The sequence below is a fragment of the Leptopilina heterotoma genome, unplaced genomic scaffold (genome assembly GCF_015476425.1).
Source record: "Leptopilina heterotoma isolate Lh14 unplaced genomic scaffold, ASM1547642v1 Lhet_145, whole genome shotgun sequence".
Lineage (NCBI taxonomy): Eukaryota > Metazoa > Arthropoda > Insecta > Hymenoptera > Figitidae > Leptopilina > Leptopilina heterotoma.
Window position 1 is genome coordinate 15,236 of NW_025110863.1, and position 17,452 is coordinate 32,687.

The 17,452-nt window shown below is 32.2% G+C and overlaps 1 protein-coding gene across 1 annotated transcript in view; it reads right to left on the reverse strand.

Annotated features, from left to right (window-relative positions):
- Positions 1 to 4,980: 4,980 nt before the first annotated feature.
- LOC122498303 (hexamerin-like) overlaps positions 4,981 to 17,452 on the reverse strand; it is a 53,619-nt gene continuing 41,147 nt past the window's right edge. The window contains exons 3-6 of the mRNA XM_043605986.1: positions 8,835 to 9,238; positions 8,349 to 8,674; positions 7,885 to 8,237; positions 4,981 to 7,758 (exon numbers count right to left, since the gene is read on the reverse strand). Of these exons, the coding sequence (XP_043461921.1) occupies positions 7,370 to 7,758; positions 7,885 to 8,237; positions 8,349 to 8,674; positions 8,835 to 9,238 (1,472 nt within the window). The 3' untranslated portion in view covers positions 4,981 to 7,369. The remainder of the gene's footprint in view (positions 7,759 to 7,884; positions 8,238 to 8,348; positions 8,675 to 8,834; positions 9,239 to 17,452) is intronic.

Below are 17,452 nucleotides of genomic sequence, written 5' to 3' on the forward strand. Positions count from 1 at the left end.
GATACCAGAGGTCTTGAAATGGCCCTGGAAAAGACCGAGGCACTGCTGGTCACAGACAGACGTGGTTATGAGCTCCCACGAATCGTGATAGACGGATTCGAGGTCAAGTGGAGTAAGCAAATTAAATATCTTGGTGTGGAGTTAGATGGAAGGTTAAACTTCCACCACCACATGGCTACGGCGTCAAATAAGGCGATCGAGTGTGCGGCTAATCTTTCACGGCTAATGCCAAATGTTGGCGGACCCCGTGAACAAAAAAGAAGACTGGTGGCGAGTGTCGCCCACGCTAAAATGCTCTATGCAGCACCAGCGTGGGCCCCATCCCTGAGGAGTAAAAGATGTGTGACCATCTGTGAAAAGATACTGTCTGCGCAGAGATCGATAACAACGCGTATCATCTCTGCATATAAGACGGTATCTACGAGTGCTGTGCAGGTCCTTGCAAGTGTCCCGCCAGCAGATCTTTTGGCGAGGGAAAGGGAAGAAATGTTTCTCTTTTCTAAAGAAAGCAGTTCCTTGAATGAGGAATTAAGACCAAGCAAGGGCCTGATCCGCAAAGAAGCGAGGCACAGGCTCATAGAAAGATGGCAAGAAAGATGGGATGGTGAGGAAAAAGGTCGATGGACTTATCGCCTTATCCCGGCACTCGCCACCTGGATAAATAGGAAACACGGTCAGGTTTCCTATTACTTGACTCAGGCGTTCACAGGTCACGGGTGTTTTAACTCGTACCTGTGTCGCTTTAAATTACGCGAGAACGAGGTGTGTGCATATTGCCAGTTCCCTGAGGACAACGCGGAGCACACCCTCTTCTCATGCAAGAAATGGGACTTGGAGAGGCGGGCCATGTTCGAAGGTGTAAACAGTCAAGTTACACCGGAGAACATGGTATCGCTGATGACCCAGTCAGAGGAGAATTGGCGGCAAGTCGAGAACTTCATAATCTCGGTTATGTCGAGGAAGGATCTCGACGGCCGCCAAAAAGCGTAATTTAAACAGCTTTTAATTTATTCGTTTGTTTTTTATTAATTTATTTTGTGATTTATTTGTCCTTATACAATTTTAATTTATTCCGTTTTATGTTTTTAATATTATATACGCGTTTATTATTATTATTTTTTTTTTTTTTTATCCGTTTGCAATTTTATCTTTTGACTGTTTACACTTGATTAAACATTTTTTTTTATTATTGTTGTGCTGTTAATTTTGCTTTTATATTGAAATAGTTTTAAATTTTTAACTATTAACGCAGGATAACCGCAGAGAAAAGCAGAAAGTCGCATTAGCGACAGAGTCGGAGCGCCACCCTCGAAGGCTAAAGTCTTACGACAGTTCCGAGGGAGGGTAAAGGGCTCCAAAAGAAAGGTTACGGGTTTTAGTGGGTCGGGCTGGTAGTAGGTCGCCAGTTTGTTAAATTTATTATAACATTTATTTATTTTTCTTTTTTTTTATATTTCTTTTGTTTTTTTATCATACCAACCCCACATAACCTTGGAGTGCGGAATCCAAGGTATCTGTAGGCAGATTTCCCAAAAGTCCCTAAGCAAAAAAAAAAAAAAAAGGTTATGTGGGGTTGGTATGATAAAAAAAACAAAAAGAAATATAAAAAAAAAGAAAAATAAATAAATCTTATAATAAATTTAACAAACTGGCGACCTACTACCAGCACGACCCACTAAAACCCGGGTAAGGCTTCCTGAAGTGTAACAGTAAAATTTCATATTTACTGTATTCAATTGACAACATATGAAATGTAAACGTCATTATGAGTTTATTAAACGGTTCAAAGGATTTTTTAAAAAAATTAAATTTCTCTGAGTTATAAACAATTGAAGTTTTTTACAGTGCTTAATTAAAAAATGCATATCTTGGAATATAATAAACGGATTTTAATGAAACTTATATTTTTGGAAACCTTAAATAGTGCACTTTCAATTAAAAAAATAAAAAAAAAATTTTGTTGAAAATTACTATTTGTTATTGAAAAATTAATTGTTTAATTGTAAAATAAACAATGTTCTCAACATTTTAGGAAGTTCGTTCAAATTACATTGCAAAGAGAATTTTATAACGATTCGATACCCGTTTTGAAATCTAATGACACTCAATTACGAAAAAAGTTATTGCATTTTTTCTACTGCGCGGTACGTCTCTCTACCGCGTGGCTGGTCAACCGCCACAGTGGTTCAGAATTACAATTTAGTGTTCATAATCACCTACAGCCTACAATTTTTGATGAAATTTGACTTTCTTTTTTTCTAAATCTTAAGCGATAAATTCGCCAGATCGCCATTGAGCCGGAATTTTGAATTTCATTTCATAATATAGTTTATTTAAACAATTAGGTAAAAAATTTAACCTACAATTGCAATATTTGTTGAATATTTTTGAAAAAAATCAAAAGTAAAGCTGGAAAGGCTCCGGGCCCAGATGGTATCGTTACTGAATTTTACAAAAATTTACCCTCCTCTTGGATTTCATTTGTTCATTCGTTTTTTAATAACATCGTAGAAATGAAACGAGTTCCTGAAGCCTGGTCACAATCTTTAATTACTTTAATCCATAAAAAATCAGATAGGGAAAATCCCCTCAATTATAGAGGTATTGCTCTATGTAACAATATTACAAAAATTTTTACGCAATTATTGACTACCAGACTCGCGAGATGGGCGGAAAGGAACTCGTTACTCCCAGAGACACGAAATGGATTTAGAACAGGAAGGAACTGTATTGATAACATCTATACCTTGCAGTCTGACCTTCACCTCAGACTGAGACAACCGGGTGCTTCTGCATTTGGCCTCTTTATTGACTTTCGTCGAGCCTTCGACTCTGTATCACATGGTTTATTGTGGCAAAAGCTTTATAGTATAGGCGTAAGCGCTAAATTTATTAAACTTATAAAAGCAATTTATGATCACGCCGATAGAGGTGACAGAGGGAGAATTGCAGGGTGACACGTTAAGCCCGATTTTGTTTATATTATTTATAGCAGATTTCGAAAGAAAGCTCAGGGAGCGTGGAAACGAAGGTCTGGATATAGATAGTTATGAGAGTTTGCTCCTGTCGTTGTATGCTTACGATGCGACTGTATTGGCGAGTACTCCAGCTAGGATGCGTAAAATGCTGCGATCTGTTGAAGATTACTGTACAACGAATGGTTTGCAAATAAATATAACCAAAACAGAAATAGTGCATTTTAGAAGAGCGGGTAAAGCAACGACCAAAAAATTCTACATCTATGGTAATTTACTTAAAATTGTGAATTCGTATAATTATTTGGGCGTTGAATTCTCTAGCTCAACTATGGGCAAAATGCGATAGGGAAAGCGAATCAAGCGTTCGGCGCTGTGAGACAAATAGTATACAACGGAAAATTAGATTCTTGGAAAGCTCAATGTAAACTTTATGATAGTATCGATTCCACAACTCTTTTATATGCAGCTCATATTTTTGGTTTACGTTATGTGTCGAAAATGCAATCGATCCATACATCTCACTACAAGCAATTACTCTCACTTTCTAAGAATACCTTTAATGCGGCCTTGCGTCTTAAGCTCGGCCTTATCAGCTTGGAATTAAGAATATTTAAGGCGGCATATATATTTGTAATAAAAGTATTGTCAATGAACGATTTGCGATTTCCAAAGCTTTGCCTTAGAAGACAGGTTGAACTGATGCAATGTTCAGAGGCAATCCCCGAATATAACTGGGCGGTTCAAATGAATAAATTTCTGGATAGGATTGGTTTAACTTGTTTGTGGACAACGCTTACTCCTAAAGCATGGTCTGATAAATTAGAGCTCGCGCTTGAAGGGTACTTTGTACAGATGGGATCCAAATGCAACGTGTTCACTTTGTAATCTGAATGAAAGTGAAACTCTGTATCAGTTTCTATTTGTTTGCCCAGTATATGAGGGGTATAGAAGCTTTTACTTCTCAAGATTAAATTTGGAGGACGATCCCTACGAAGCATTGGCCCATCTGTGTAACGTACCCGATGATAATAGTATTAAGAATATTTGTTTTTACATAATAAATTCATTACTGTTAAGAGCATTTATTGTTAACGAATAAGGTTTTTTTTTTAAATGTAAAGTTAAGCGGAACTCTTCTGCCACCAAAAATGTATTTTTTATATGCAGAATAAACATGAATTGAAATTGAATTGAACTATTTAATAATATTATTTACCATTTTGTTGTTAAATTATTTATAATTATTAATTTACGACTAATTTAATAACAATACGGATTTATTGTGGCAATATTCTCAGCCAGCACTGGTCCAGTGCTGCGCCAGCGGTGTCTGGCAGAACTGGCAGGCAGTACTTCGCCAGCATTAGACAGCGTTATGCCAGGGCTGTCTGTCAGAGTAGCTGCCAGTACTGACAGTGCTGGCGCAGTACTCCACCAGTTGTAAATTTCCCCTTGGGGAGTTTCAATTTTTTTCAAGAAGTTGAAATTGTAACTTTGGACTTTTCACGTAAAATGCCTCATATATTATTATTTCTATGGCGAGAAATAAATAAAAATTGGCAGCTGTTTTTTCATTTGTGAAGTAATTGTAGGTAAAGAAGAAATAATATTATAGAACGGATTCATAAAACACTTTTTTTTAATATAATTTATTTTTAAAAATGTTTGCATATTTTTCAGATAAACTATTTACCAAAAATGACTGCTTCATATTTGTTAGCAATTATGTGAGTGTAAAATAAAAGAAGTAAAGGTAATTTAATTTATGAATACTTTTCTTCATTATAAATCTAATGAATTGACATATTATACAGCTTGGCTAATATTTCTCTTATAAGATATCTACATATTTCTTAAAATGTAAAGTATTTTTGTCTGCAAGTCAATTTATTAAAAAACTGTTTACACTTAATTTAAAAATTCTATAAATGACTTTCTTCTTTTCTTCATATTTTAAATGTCAGTAATGATTAATGTTTGCAATAATACTATATAGTTATTAGCTCTTTAACCCGGCGAGTATGTGGCGGGAAACTGTTACACCGACTATGTGGTGGGCATGACATGCCCAAAATGTAAAATTGCTTATAAATGTTACATATAGCTATATTAAGTTAATTTCTGGTATTATATTATAAAAAGGCATGTAATAAAATATATTTCCTTAATTATTTATTTATTTATAAAGATAAAATCAACTCTTTGTCATAAGATTTATCATATGATTAAATAAAACAATGAAAACTTAAAACTTTTATAAAATCAAATTTGCACTTTTATAAAGGCAGGACTTTAAATATTAGTGAATGAGGAGCATAATACTGCTTTTTAGAATATATCTCAATTCAGTTGTCATTAATTTAGTAGAAATTAGGAAAAAAAATTCGCCAAAAATATGCAAAATTGACGTTTACGTCCAAGTAATTTAAAATATAATTTACATAACACTATCACCATACCATCATCTTCTCTTATGAACCCATAACTTCAGCTACTCGAAGTTTCAAAACGTTACAGTGGAAATTTTAGGATTTAAAAGGATTTAAGTAAATGTGGGGCATGACATGCCCAACCACATACTCGCCGGGTTAAAATATACATACATTCAATGTTGTCTCTACATTTATAAATTAAGAGTAAACTACTGGGTATTAAAAAGCATCGCACCTTAAATTTACACCAAAAAAGATTAAAATAAGAAACTTTTAGTTAAATTTTTCTATGACAAAAATATGTATAAATCAAAACCAAATCAATTAGTAAACCATTTTGAAAAAATAATCCTTCTTTAGATTATTTTAATTCTTGATGGATTAAAACGTTTCATATTATTTTAATCCTTTGGTGTTAAAATAAAACCCCACACCCGTGTGGAAATCTTCCCAAGTTTTTCCAACTTTTAGTTGGGCGCCAATTGGGGCCCAGGTGGGCGTCCCATTTTAAAATAATGAAACAAATTAGAAAATAAGAAATATGTTATTTTCAAGTATATAATTAAATAGAGAAAAAAAATTACATTTTTAAACTATTCTTACTGTTTAATTTTATAATCTATTCGAATTGAAGGCAAAACAGTATACGTGTATTGTAATTGGATTTATGTAGGGACTGTCCATATTTGGGACGAACTTGGGAATATCAGCCAAAGCCCATCTTTTCCGCAAATGAACTTAAAATGGTTGAATACGTCAGCTATACTCTTATATGAAAATAAATAAATAATTACTGAATTAATTACTGAGGACGAATTATTGGATTAATTACTGGATTTATTATTAGATATGATACTGGATTAATTACTGAAAATCTTGTAGTTATTTAGCGTTAAGCACTAATGCGCCTGCGTCGATCTACCCAGCTGTTGACTGTCATGGCGTAGTAGGGTAGCGTCCTTAGATCAAACAGCGTGGGTTTGTGGTGTGTTGTCCTGTTTTTATAATTTTAAATGTTTATTGTAGTTTAATTTCCATATTTTTGTAAATTACTGTAAACAATGGTTAGTTGGTTTTGTTTTTCTGTGACTTATATGTGCTCCCTGTCGGATTTCAGAACCAAAAGTGGAATTTTGGAACGATCATGGTTTTTTGACCAGAGACTTGTTAGTCAATATTGTGACAGTTATATTGAGTCTTAGAGATTTCATGCAAGATTCTCATTTGCTTCCAAAATGAACAATTAATATTAAATATTTTACTATTACTATTGTATAAATAAAAAATAATATATTGAATTTATTGATCCTGGCATTAATCCTTTTCAATTTTTATTTTTTCGTCCTTAACGTGAAAAAACTACTGGATTCACAATAATTCATCCAATAATTAATTCAGTAATGAATCTAGTAAGTTTTGTTATTATTATTTTATTTACAATTTTTTTTAATTTAATAAAGAAAATTATGCAAGAGCATGTATTTTTATATCTTAGAAATATAATTTACTTTGTAGAATTATAGGATAAAAATGACAGTGACTGTGATAAAAGTGAGTAAAAAAATTAAAATTATCAATAAATTGAATATTTATTGGAAATTTTAATGGGAATCCACAAGATTACCCAAATTGGGTCCAACTAGATTTCCCAAATTGGGAATAAGTTGGTAAAATAGTTTCAAGCCAAGTCATAACCCAATTTGGGATAAGATGGGCTTCCCAATAGGGCCCCACCTTGAACATGGGAAAACCCAATCGGCGTCAGTTTGGGCCCAGTCGCCTTTACCACACGGGCAGTTTCCTCTGTTATAATTGAATCACATTTTAACGTTAAACCTTCTTATGAAAGACAGGGACATCCTTCCAATACATATTAGGCATAGTTTTATCATTTTAATCCTTTGGTGTTAAAATAAAACCCCACAGTTTCCTCTGTTTTAATTGAATCACATTTTAACGTTAAACCTTCTTATGAAAGACAGGGACATCCTTCCAATACATATTGGGTATAGTTTTATCATAATAATACATTGGTCTGTCCAATGGGAATCCCATGGGTTTAAATTCAAAATGTTTTTTTCCATATACGGGAATGTCTACATCCGCCGAAATGTATTCGTTGTAGGGGCTAATATAGATGAAGAGTTTGAAAAGCATTCCTTCTGGTTTTCCTTTAGGTAGCATCATTCGATCAGGAAAGCCATACATTTGAGAAGAATATTTGTATCCCTCTTCTGTGTGAATAGTATGTTTAACCATTTCGAGAAATTTGCTAGTTGACATTTCATCAGGAGTTACATAGAACGACTCGTGACTGCTTCGTAATATTTCATTTGTTCCTAATTTCACTGTAATTAATATTTCAATATTAATGACAAAAGTAAATTTAATTTTGGTTTGGTAAGAAATTGATGAATGTAGCTAATATTTTGTTAAAAATTCTAATAAATTTCTGAAAAGATTGCATGACTTACAATCAACAACCCATTTGTCCATTTCAAAGAAGTTCATCCAATTGTCAATCATATCAATTTCATGTCCATAAACATCGTACTTTGGCCCAAGGAAAATACGTATCCAACCCTTTGTGTTTTTCTCACTATCTATTGTGATATTATAAGTATATGGTTTATGATTAAGTCGCTGTTGGCGTGCTTCAATCAAAAGTGTTTTTGCTTCCTTTTCATCACGAACTGCGACACCGTTGCTGATAATTGACTCTACAGTATCAAAATAGGTCACTAATTTATCAACAGAAACTGATTCAATTTTTACACCAGGAAACTCTAATTCTTCTTGAGTGTACAGTGGAAGATTGGATTTATATCTGAAAAAATTATTACATTTTTTAATGTATTCTTATTATATGGTATTAGGAAAGAATGTAAGTAATGAAAGAAAATTTTTTCTTATTTCAGAAATTAACTTATTTACTTACTTTAAAAATAAGTCAACGATCTTTTTATACATCCGATAAAAACCAGGATCTCTCATGTTAGCGACGCTCATATCAAGAATGCTGGGCACTGCCTGATGTTTTGATGACGGGTCTTGTCCGTATCCAAGAATATTCCTTGAAAGTCTATCCAGTGAATCATAGAACCTCAAAAAGGGAGAATCTACATTTCCTTGAATCATGTTTCCCAAGTAATTCATGTCTTGCATATAATTTCTGTATAACTCGTGATAATTACTTTTGTTTTTTGTCATTATTTTTCCGCTGTCGATAGCTATGCTTATTCGGGATTCTATATTGTTGATTCTCTAAATTTGGGAAAATATGTTCTTCATTATTAGAAATTGTTTAGCAATTAATAATTGCTAAGATATGTAGCGAATAATTTAGACAAATACATTGCAATTATTTATTTGCTAAGCAAACAGTAATATTTCCTGTTGCGAAATGTTGATATTTAATACTAACCTCGACATTCTTGTACTTATTAAGTGGAACATGAGACCAAGAGGGTCTTCGTGGAAATGGAAGTCCTGTAGGATGTACCATACTTGGATAGTAACCGGTAACAATTGGCTTGTCCCAGTCTATGTATTCAACTTGGCCCAAATCATGAGACAATCGTTCCATATAATATCGTGCTAAAATTTGCTTGTGCAAGAAATAATAAGATTCTCCACGGACATCCTTCATCAATTTGTATTTTTCACTCTCCATCCAACCAGGAAATATAGCAGTAATATAGGCGTAAAAAGTGTTCATTCCGATGTCTTCCGTAAAATGATTAAGTTTCCATTCCATATCATGTTCCTGGTTTATGAACCATCCAGCGTAGTTTGCATTTATCAAATGGGATTTTTCTTTTTTATTTTCTAAGTCAAATAGATATATTAACATACATAAAAGTCATACAACAAAATAAGTTAACATTATAGAATTTCATGTACTATCCTAGTGGTAAAAAAATACATATGCGTTCGAGGAACGTTCCAAAAATATTAATTTGGCAGACATGAAAAGTTTTAGAAATATTTCTCGAACGTAAATAGTTTTTTGCCATCTAGGATAGAAGCTTTATATACCCCTCTCATAGGAAGCTTGTCTCAATATTGCATGGTGCACGGAGAAAAATGGATTATTCATTAAATAATCTAGATTATACTTATTATATTTTTACATTGTATATAGGACAGTTGACTTAGAATTATAAAATTGCAAATCCAAGTATTATAACTTTAAAATTATTAATCATATTAATTTTAATTATAACACTTACATCAATATAATTGGTCTTCTTTAGGTTATTTTAAATAAATAAAATTTTGATAAATTACATAGTATTAACGCATAAATGTAAAAAATTATTATTATTTCTAGACAATACGAAAAAAAATTTATACTGTAGTAATAATCACGAATTATTTAATTTGAGATTATTATTATACCCAAAATCATCCTAAATATTGACAGGTATTCACCTGTCAATATTAATTCAATATAATTTACCAATAGATCGATTGTAAAGGGTACTATCAGTTTATATTCAGTATGATCTTAGGTTCTATAATCCTAATTGTATAATCTATTTTTCCCCGTGAAAGCTTGCGGCATGCTTGCCACGTAAGTTTGCAGAAATATTTTGTTAAGATTGACTCAATCTTTGCTGCAAGGTTGTTGCAACACTGAGAGAAATTTTACCAGGTTAATATAACCAGAAAAAAGTGGTTGAAAGAAATTTAGTTACTAAGCAAACAAAAATCTGTATCTGCACCACTATTTCACTAGTTACTGTAACCAGGAATTTAGTCTGTTGTATTACTGAGTACAATCGGTCTATCGACAGTCGAGTTCTAATGGTGTGCACCGGACAATAATCGACGGTGCACATCATTATACCTCGACGTCAAACCTCCCGCTCAGATTATCTCACGTGCCAGAAAAATACCAAGCCAAATAGGCACGATCCAAGGGTACTTACCCTTGGTCCTTAAACGTCCTCCAAGCGAGTCATGTATCCGACTGAGCTAATCTGTCGGTCCAAGAACCTTATATATAATGAAAGCATATTTTTTTGTAAACATTTTTTTCGGACCGTTTTTGGACCACAAACGATTTTTAACTGGACTGCGAAGGGGTTAACGTGGTGAAAATTGCCTTTAACAACAAATGTATATATTATAGAGTAACTTGAACGAAATTACCAGAACATAAAATTTCCTGGTTACAGTAACCAGAAAGTTTGATTTATATTAACTAGAAAATGGAAAATGTCAGGCATTTGGAACCTTTAAATCTGGTTAGGATAACTATGTTAAACATTACATTAACATTTGGAGTAAGTTTTATATACATATCAGGCAGTTTTGAATTGTCAGTGACAGTCTTTATTGGCTCTTGGCAAAGTGTAACATGTGATTTCGCAAATTTTCTTAAAGTTATAATATTTGTGCACAGTAATTGTGCACCATTCTGGTGACAATCGGGTCTAGTTGGACATGTGTTTTATGAGTACTCTCTTATTACAATTGGTCCAGTGTTGCTTCCCTTAGAAAAGTGCATAATTAACCACCTAAATAAATCAACATATTTTTGGCTCGCCATTATAGGCAATTTCTATTACGGTGATTCACGTTTTATCTGTTCCTGACAACAAGAATTCCAGAATTAGTGAATTCATCTTGTGTGCGGATATAGAAAGTGATGTAATGGCTTAATAACTGTGTTTTGTGCACCTAACAATCTACAATTTTTATAATTTAACCTAATTTATGTACTGTTGTACTTGATTGTACCTAGATAAAATGTACGATTCAAAACAGCTGAACTTGGACTCTAATAGACTTTCCGTGGTTAAATCCATAGATGCCACCTCAAGCGATTCAACGAAGTGTACGCTTTGTAAACTTAAAGTGGTTACCGCTAAACTCTGTCCAGTTTGTTCCTCCCCCTACCACCCAGCCTGTGCGGATTCAAGAAGTACTGTGGCCACACATCGCACTGTCCGTCTCCGATTGGCGACATGTCAACACTTCGCACCTTTATGCGTAAGGAGCTAAATTTTTTCAAAAATGGAATAACTGACTGAATATTCCTTAATAGAAAAACAGCTAATTTTTCTTGCTGGGTTTAGATGGTGACGGTCGCGATTGGTTAAAATTTCATGATGAAGGTCACTATTGGTTGAAAATATGATGGCGACGGTCGCGATTGGTTGAAATACGATGATGACGGTCGCTATTGGCTGAGAAACGATGATGACGTTCGCTATTGGTCAGAAATCGTAGCGGTGACACTTGCTATTGGTTTATTTTCTTTGTTCACAAGAGCTTCAACAGTGGTTACAGTTTACAGTAGTTACAGTTTATTAACAGATTTTTACAGTATAATACACTGATCTCTATATACCTCTGGATTGGAAATGCTGTGAGCAGAACTTTAACCACGGCGGCCATCTTTCATTGTAGTAAAACTACAAAATTATGGCGCGAAAGCCTTGAATTTGAAGTAATAATTATCATAATAATAATTATCAATTTTAACGTTTTATATTCTATAGATGAGTTGTTGATTCATACGTTTACCTACAATAAAAAAGAAATTTACTTTGTAATATGAAACAAGGTTTTCGCGCTATAATTTTGTACTTTTACTATAATGAAAGATGGCCGCCGTGGTAAAAGTTTTGCTCACAGCATTTCAAATCCAGAGGTACACTACCGTCGGGAATTATCAGTACGGCTGCACACGCACGGCCCAAAAACATACCAATCTTTAAATCACGATTTTTTTGTAAATACAAATGTCAGAAAATTAACAAATATACCATTCGAAAGATTATTAAATACTACGATTAATGGCACATAACTGAAAATTTTAATAATTTATACAAAGATTGCAGCAATCGACAAATTTTACAAAAAAAATTTAAAAATACAATTTTTTTAGAAATTTTTTTAACCCCTGCACATTTTTTAGAAACTGTAGAAAAAATTTGAAACTTACATAAGTGTGATCATTCAAGTCTTATCTTTAATTTAAGACCAAAAGAATTTAAAAATCTTATTCGGTTCGTGAGATATCATTATAAACGTCCAAGCATGTTTTTTGACAAATGCATTGAATTAGTCGATTTTGAACGGTTTTTGGCTGAAAATGCTCGTCCGTTTATAATGATATCTCGCTAACCGATTAAGATTTTTGAATTTCTTTGGTCCTAAATTAAAGATGAGACTTAAATGATCACACTTATATAAGTTTCAAATTTTTTCTGCAATTTTTAAAAAATGTGCAGGGGTTGAAAAAATTTCTAAAAAAATTGTATTTGAAAAATTTTTTTGTCAAATTTGTCAATTGCTGAAATCTTTGTATAAATTATTAAAATTTTCAGTTATGTAGGGGAAGTGCGCCGGTTGTGGGCACCCTCCGGTTGTGGGCACCCCTACGTAAACTTCGACGGCAAGCAGACTTTACTGATCTAAGTATTGCAAGTCGTGTTCGTTGACAATACGGACTTTTCGTATTGATAACGAAACAAATATATGCATTTGTGTAATAGCTGTGAGCATAATAAAGAAAATTTGCATTAAATAAATAAAAAAGTAATTTTGTATTGTTTTCGAAGAGCAACATATGGGTGTAGATTTGTTCAGAAAAGAAGGGTTTAATTTTTTTTGCAGTGTTGTCATTATATTTTGTGATTTACCTTCGTGTTTAACCAAAATCCTGCATCACAAAATGTGTTGGTCTTTTTAAAAAATGACTGTCATTCCCGGTTGTGGGCACCTTTATGTTAAGGAAGCTCTACCATCTGACAATGATGAGGACTACTGTCTCATCTATCTAAACTTTCTGCCAAGGAAAGTGACAGCCGCAAACTCCATTAAATGCGATGAATATAGTCGTTCAGTGCATTAGAAGTGCGTTATGGTATGCGTACTAGCTACTTCACATGAAGCATTATGCTTTTGTTAGCGATGAGCATAGTGTGAAAACGTGTCATCATTTTTGTTCTTTATCCCGGCAAATTCTCTTAAAATAAAGAAACTTTCATTTCTTCTTTATTTGTGTTGGTTTCCTTTAATATTTTTCCATTTTTAGCGGATTTTTCAAGGGTGCCCACAACCGGGAACAAAATTTTTTTTGTCAAAAAATTCCCATTTCACTAAATTTCTAATAAAACTTTTTTATTTAAAGGAGTCAATTTAATTCCTTCACTGACAGTCACCTTAGACCTCTAGCTTTAAATTCGTACACATATATTTGTATAATATGCACATGGACAAATGTTATGAGGCAAAATCAAAAGGGTGCCCACAACCGGAACACTTCTTTTACCATTAATCGTAGAATTTAATAATCTTTCGAATGGTATATTTGTTAATTTTCTGACATTTGTCTTTACAAAAAAATCGTGATTTAAAGATTGGTATGTTTTTGGGCCGTGCGCGTGCAGCCGTACACTGCAAAAACTGGTATCTCTCGTGTCTTAAAATGAGTTGCTTTAAGTGTTTAAACCATTGAGATACAAAATCTTTTTTATATTGAGACATTTAATTTCATCTCGTGTCTCATTTTAAGACATTAAAGGTAACTCAATGCGTATAAGACACGAAAAAAGTCTTCTTAGTGTGAGACGGATACTCGAAACACATTTCGTGTCTCAAAATGCATTGCTAAATGTGTAAGACACTTTGAAACGTCTTAAAATGAGACACATATCTGTTTCAAATATGTGGACTAAGACATCTTATGTGTTTCAAATATGGGACAAAACGTCTCAAAATGAGACACTTGTTTTTGCAGTGTACCGATAATTCCCGACGGTAGTGTATATAGAGATCAGTGGTATAATACAGAAAAATTAAAGTGAAAAATGCAAAGTGAAGAACACGTGTTTTTTCTTTTTAAAATTAAAAAAAAATAAATCAGAAGAAAAAAAATTTGTATGATTAAAAATAAGGATAAGGAGGTAAGTTTTTAAAAATTGTGTAAACTACTACTTTTTAATGATATAAAATATTTTTTCTTTTTTGTAATTAAAAATTGCAATTAATAAATTAACATCTTTCCCGTCTAAGTCATTAACATTATCTACTTTTTTAACAATTAAACTTGTAAAGAAATTTAAGTAACTTTCTAGAATCAGTTAAAAAATCATTGAGCTCGTTCTTGAGTTTGCCTTGTTTCATTAAAAAACTAGCTGTCGTACCCGTCTTCGACGGGTTTTAGTTTCTACTAATATATTTGAACAGGTGTCTACCAATCGGGAATTTAATTTGACTGGGAAAAACTAATAATTAGTTACCATTAACTATTTCATTAGGAAAATATTACCATTTAAATCAGTAAATGACTTTTTCTATCAAATACTATTTTTAACTAATTCAGATTTACAGAACAGTATTTGTCAATTTGTAGTTCTTTATGCGTTTCTAGTATTTCAATTAATGCATTAATAATTAATACTAATTTTCCACCAGCTTTTGGAGTTATGTAGAGTCTAATTCGAACTAATTGTATCGCAAGTAGGCCCCACGTTACGACTGCTAAAATCTAAAATAAGACCTATATTGTAAGCTGAAAGTAGGTCTTAAATTTTGACAAATAAAAATATTACATTAATAAAAATTAAAGCAAAAAACAATTTTTTAAAAACAAATTGATACAATAAAACTTCTTTTTAATTAGATAAGAAAATTCCCGATTTTTCCTGGTCGACTTAAATTCCCGACTATTTGTCAGGATTCCTTCGCGGTTAATAGACACTCTGTTAAATGTATTAGTAGAAATTATAACACGTTTTCGATTCCCACATGAGAATCTACATGGGATCCACTTTTATAAAGGAAACCATATGGATTCCCATGTAAAACCGTATGGTATAATTTTTCCATAACCCTCCCAGTAAAAAAAATTCGATACACGGACCGCGGAGTTCGTATACGAGCTCGGTAGCTCGTATGAGAAATCTCTCATACGAGCCTTTTCCGTAATGAGAAGTGTATAGATGCTTGTATACGAGGTGACTTTTAAAGCATTTTTATTAATGTAACACTATTTTTAAGTAAATGTAGATAATAGAAATGAATTTTCTTATCTAAAACAAAGCTAAATTCATAAGGGAAATGAAGTTTTAAGAAAAAAAGAATAATTTTGTTCAAAAAATTTATTCACACTGAAAAAAGGTTAGAATTTGATAATTCCTTATTACTCTTACTTACCGACATTAGATATTTCTCGGATGCGGTAAGCACGATTTTGTATTAAATTTAATTATTTTATATAAGAACATTTATATAATAAATAAATAATAATATATTATTAATTAGTAATGAAGAAAAACTTATTTATTCTACCGCTAATACAAAATCGTGCTTACTGCATCCGAGAAATATCTAATGTCGGTAAGTAAGAATAACAAGGAATTATCAAATTCTAACCTTTTTTCAGTGTGAATAAATTTTTTGAACAAAATTATCCTTTTTTTTCTTAAAACTTCATTTCCCTTATGAATTTAGCTTTGTTTTAGATAAGAAAATTCATTTCTATTATCTACATTTACTTAAAAATAGTGTTACATTAATAAAAATGCTTTAAAAGTCACCTCGTATACAAGCATCTATACACTTCTCATTACGGAAAAGGCTCGTATGAGAGATTTTTCATATTTCTCATACGAGCTACCGAGCTCGTATACGAACTCCGCGGTCCGTGTATCGAATTTTTTTTACTGGGCTATTGAAAATTTCCACATGGGATTTTACATTTTACCCGTTTTTGGGTAATGTCCGCATAGAATTTTGGAAAGCAACAACATACCCCAAACATTTCTAATATTCAAGAAGAACAATTTTAATTCATAAATAGGAATTAGTTGTTTATTTTCAAAGTCATTTCTAAAACATTTCAAGAATTCAAAAATAAGAAAATTTTTATTCATAAATCTCAACTTGCCCTAATGGCGTCTTAAGGACTTTCTATGTCCCAGTGCCCGCTGAAGTCAAATTTCAGTATTATACATACTATGAAATTTTCAAACTTAAAACCTGAAAATATCAATATAGAAATTGTTTGCAAACTCACGTTCATTGATTTTAGAAAATTTGTAATCGACATCAAATTCATGACTCTAAACTTTTTAATAAAATAAATGTAATGAATGTAATTTGAAATTTAAAAACATCAACTGATATCACTACCAACTTAATAGAAAATTAAACAATATTCAACAAAAAAAATTAATTAAAAATTTTGTCGAAAATCAAAAATATGATTTTGGTTTAAAAATTCAGATATATTATTTATATTTTATTTTTATAGTGAAAGTTAGTTGTATTTATATTAAAAAGTAGCTACAGAGAGTGTCACATGAATTTGCCAAAAAAATAAAAAATTTGCTTTTTTTTATTTTTTGAATTTTGTGAAAAAAGCTATAACTTTCGTTCAGCTTAATATTTTTCAATCGGATATGGCTATAAATTTAAGTTAGACTAATACCTAAGAGACTGTAAAGTTTAGTTTTAATCGGTAAAGTAGTCTTTGTGTTTATCCTGGACAAAATATTGAGGACAGACAGACATACATACATACATACATACATACATACATAATTTTTTTTATTGTCATTTTTGGAATTCTTACTACTCGAATAGAAAAACTAAACATGAATTTTCAAATTCTATGCAATGTACAGACAAAAGTCTGATCTTATTTATAAAGATTAATATAATTTCTGAAATACTTTACATTGTTTAACATTTTTTGAATGAATCTCAAACAAGTACCCAGTTTTTTATTATAAAAAAATTTATGTTGTCCTAAACAAAAAAAATAATTTTTATTTCGCACGCATAGAAAGGGTTTGCTGTGGCAGCGAACATTTTGCTGCCACAGCAAACCTTGTTCGTTGAAATAGGGACAGCGAACAAGTTCGCTGTGAGATCAAACAAGTTCGCTATGGCAGCAAACTCGACTAAATTTTTACTAATGTTTGCTGTCACAGCTAACATGTTCGCTGCCACTGCAAACTTCTTCGCTGTGGTAGCTAATTTTCAGAGATTTTACAGCAAACATCTGTTTACTGCTGC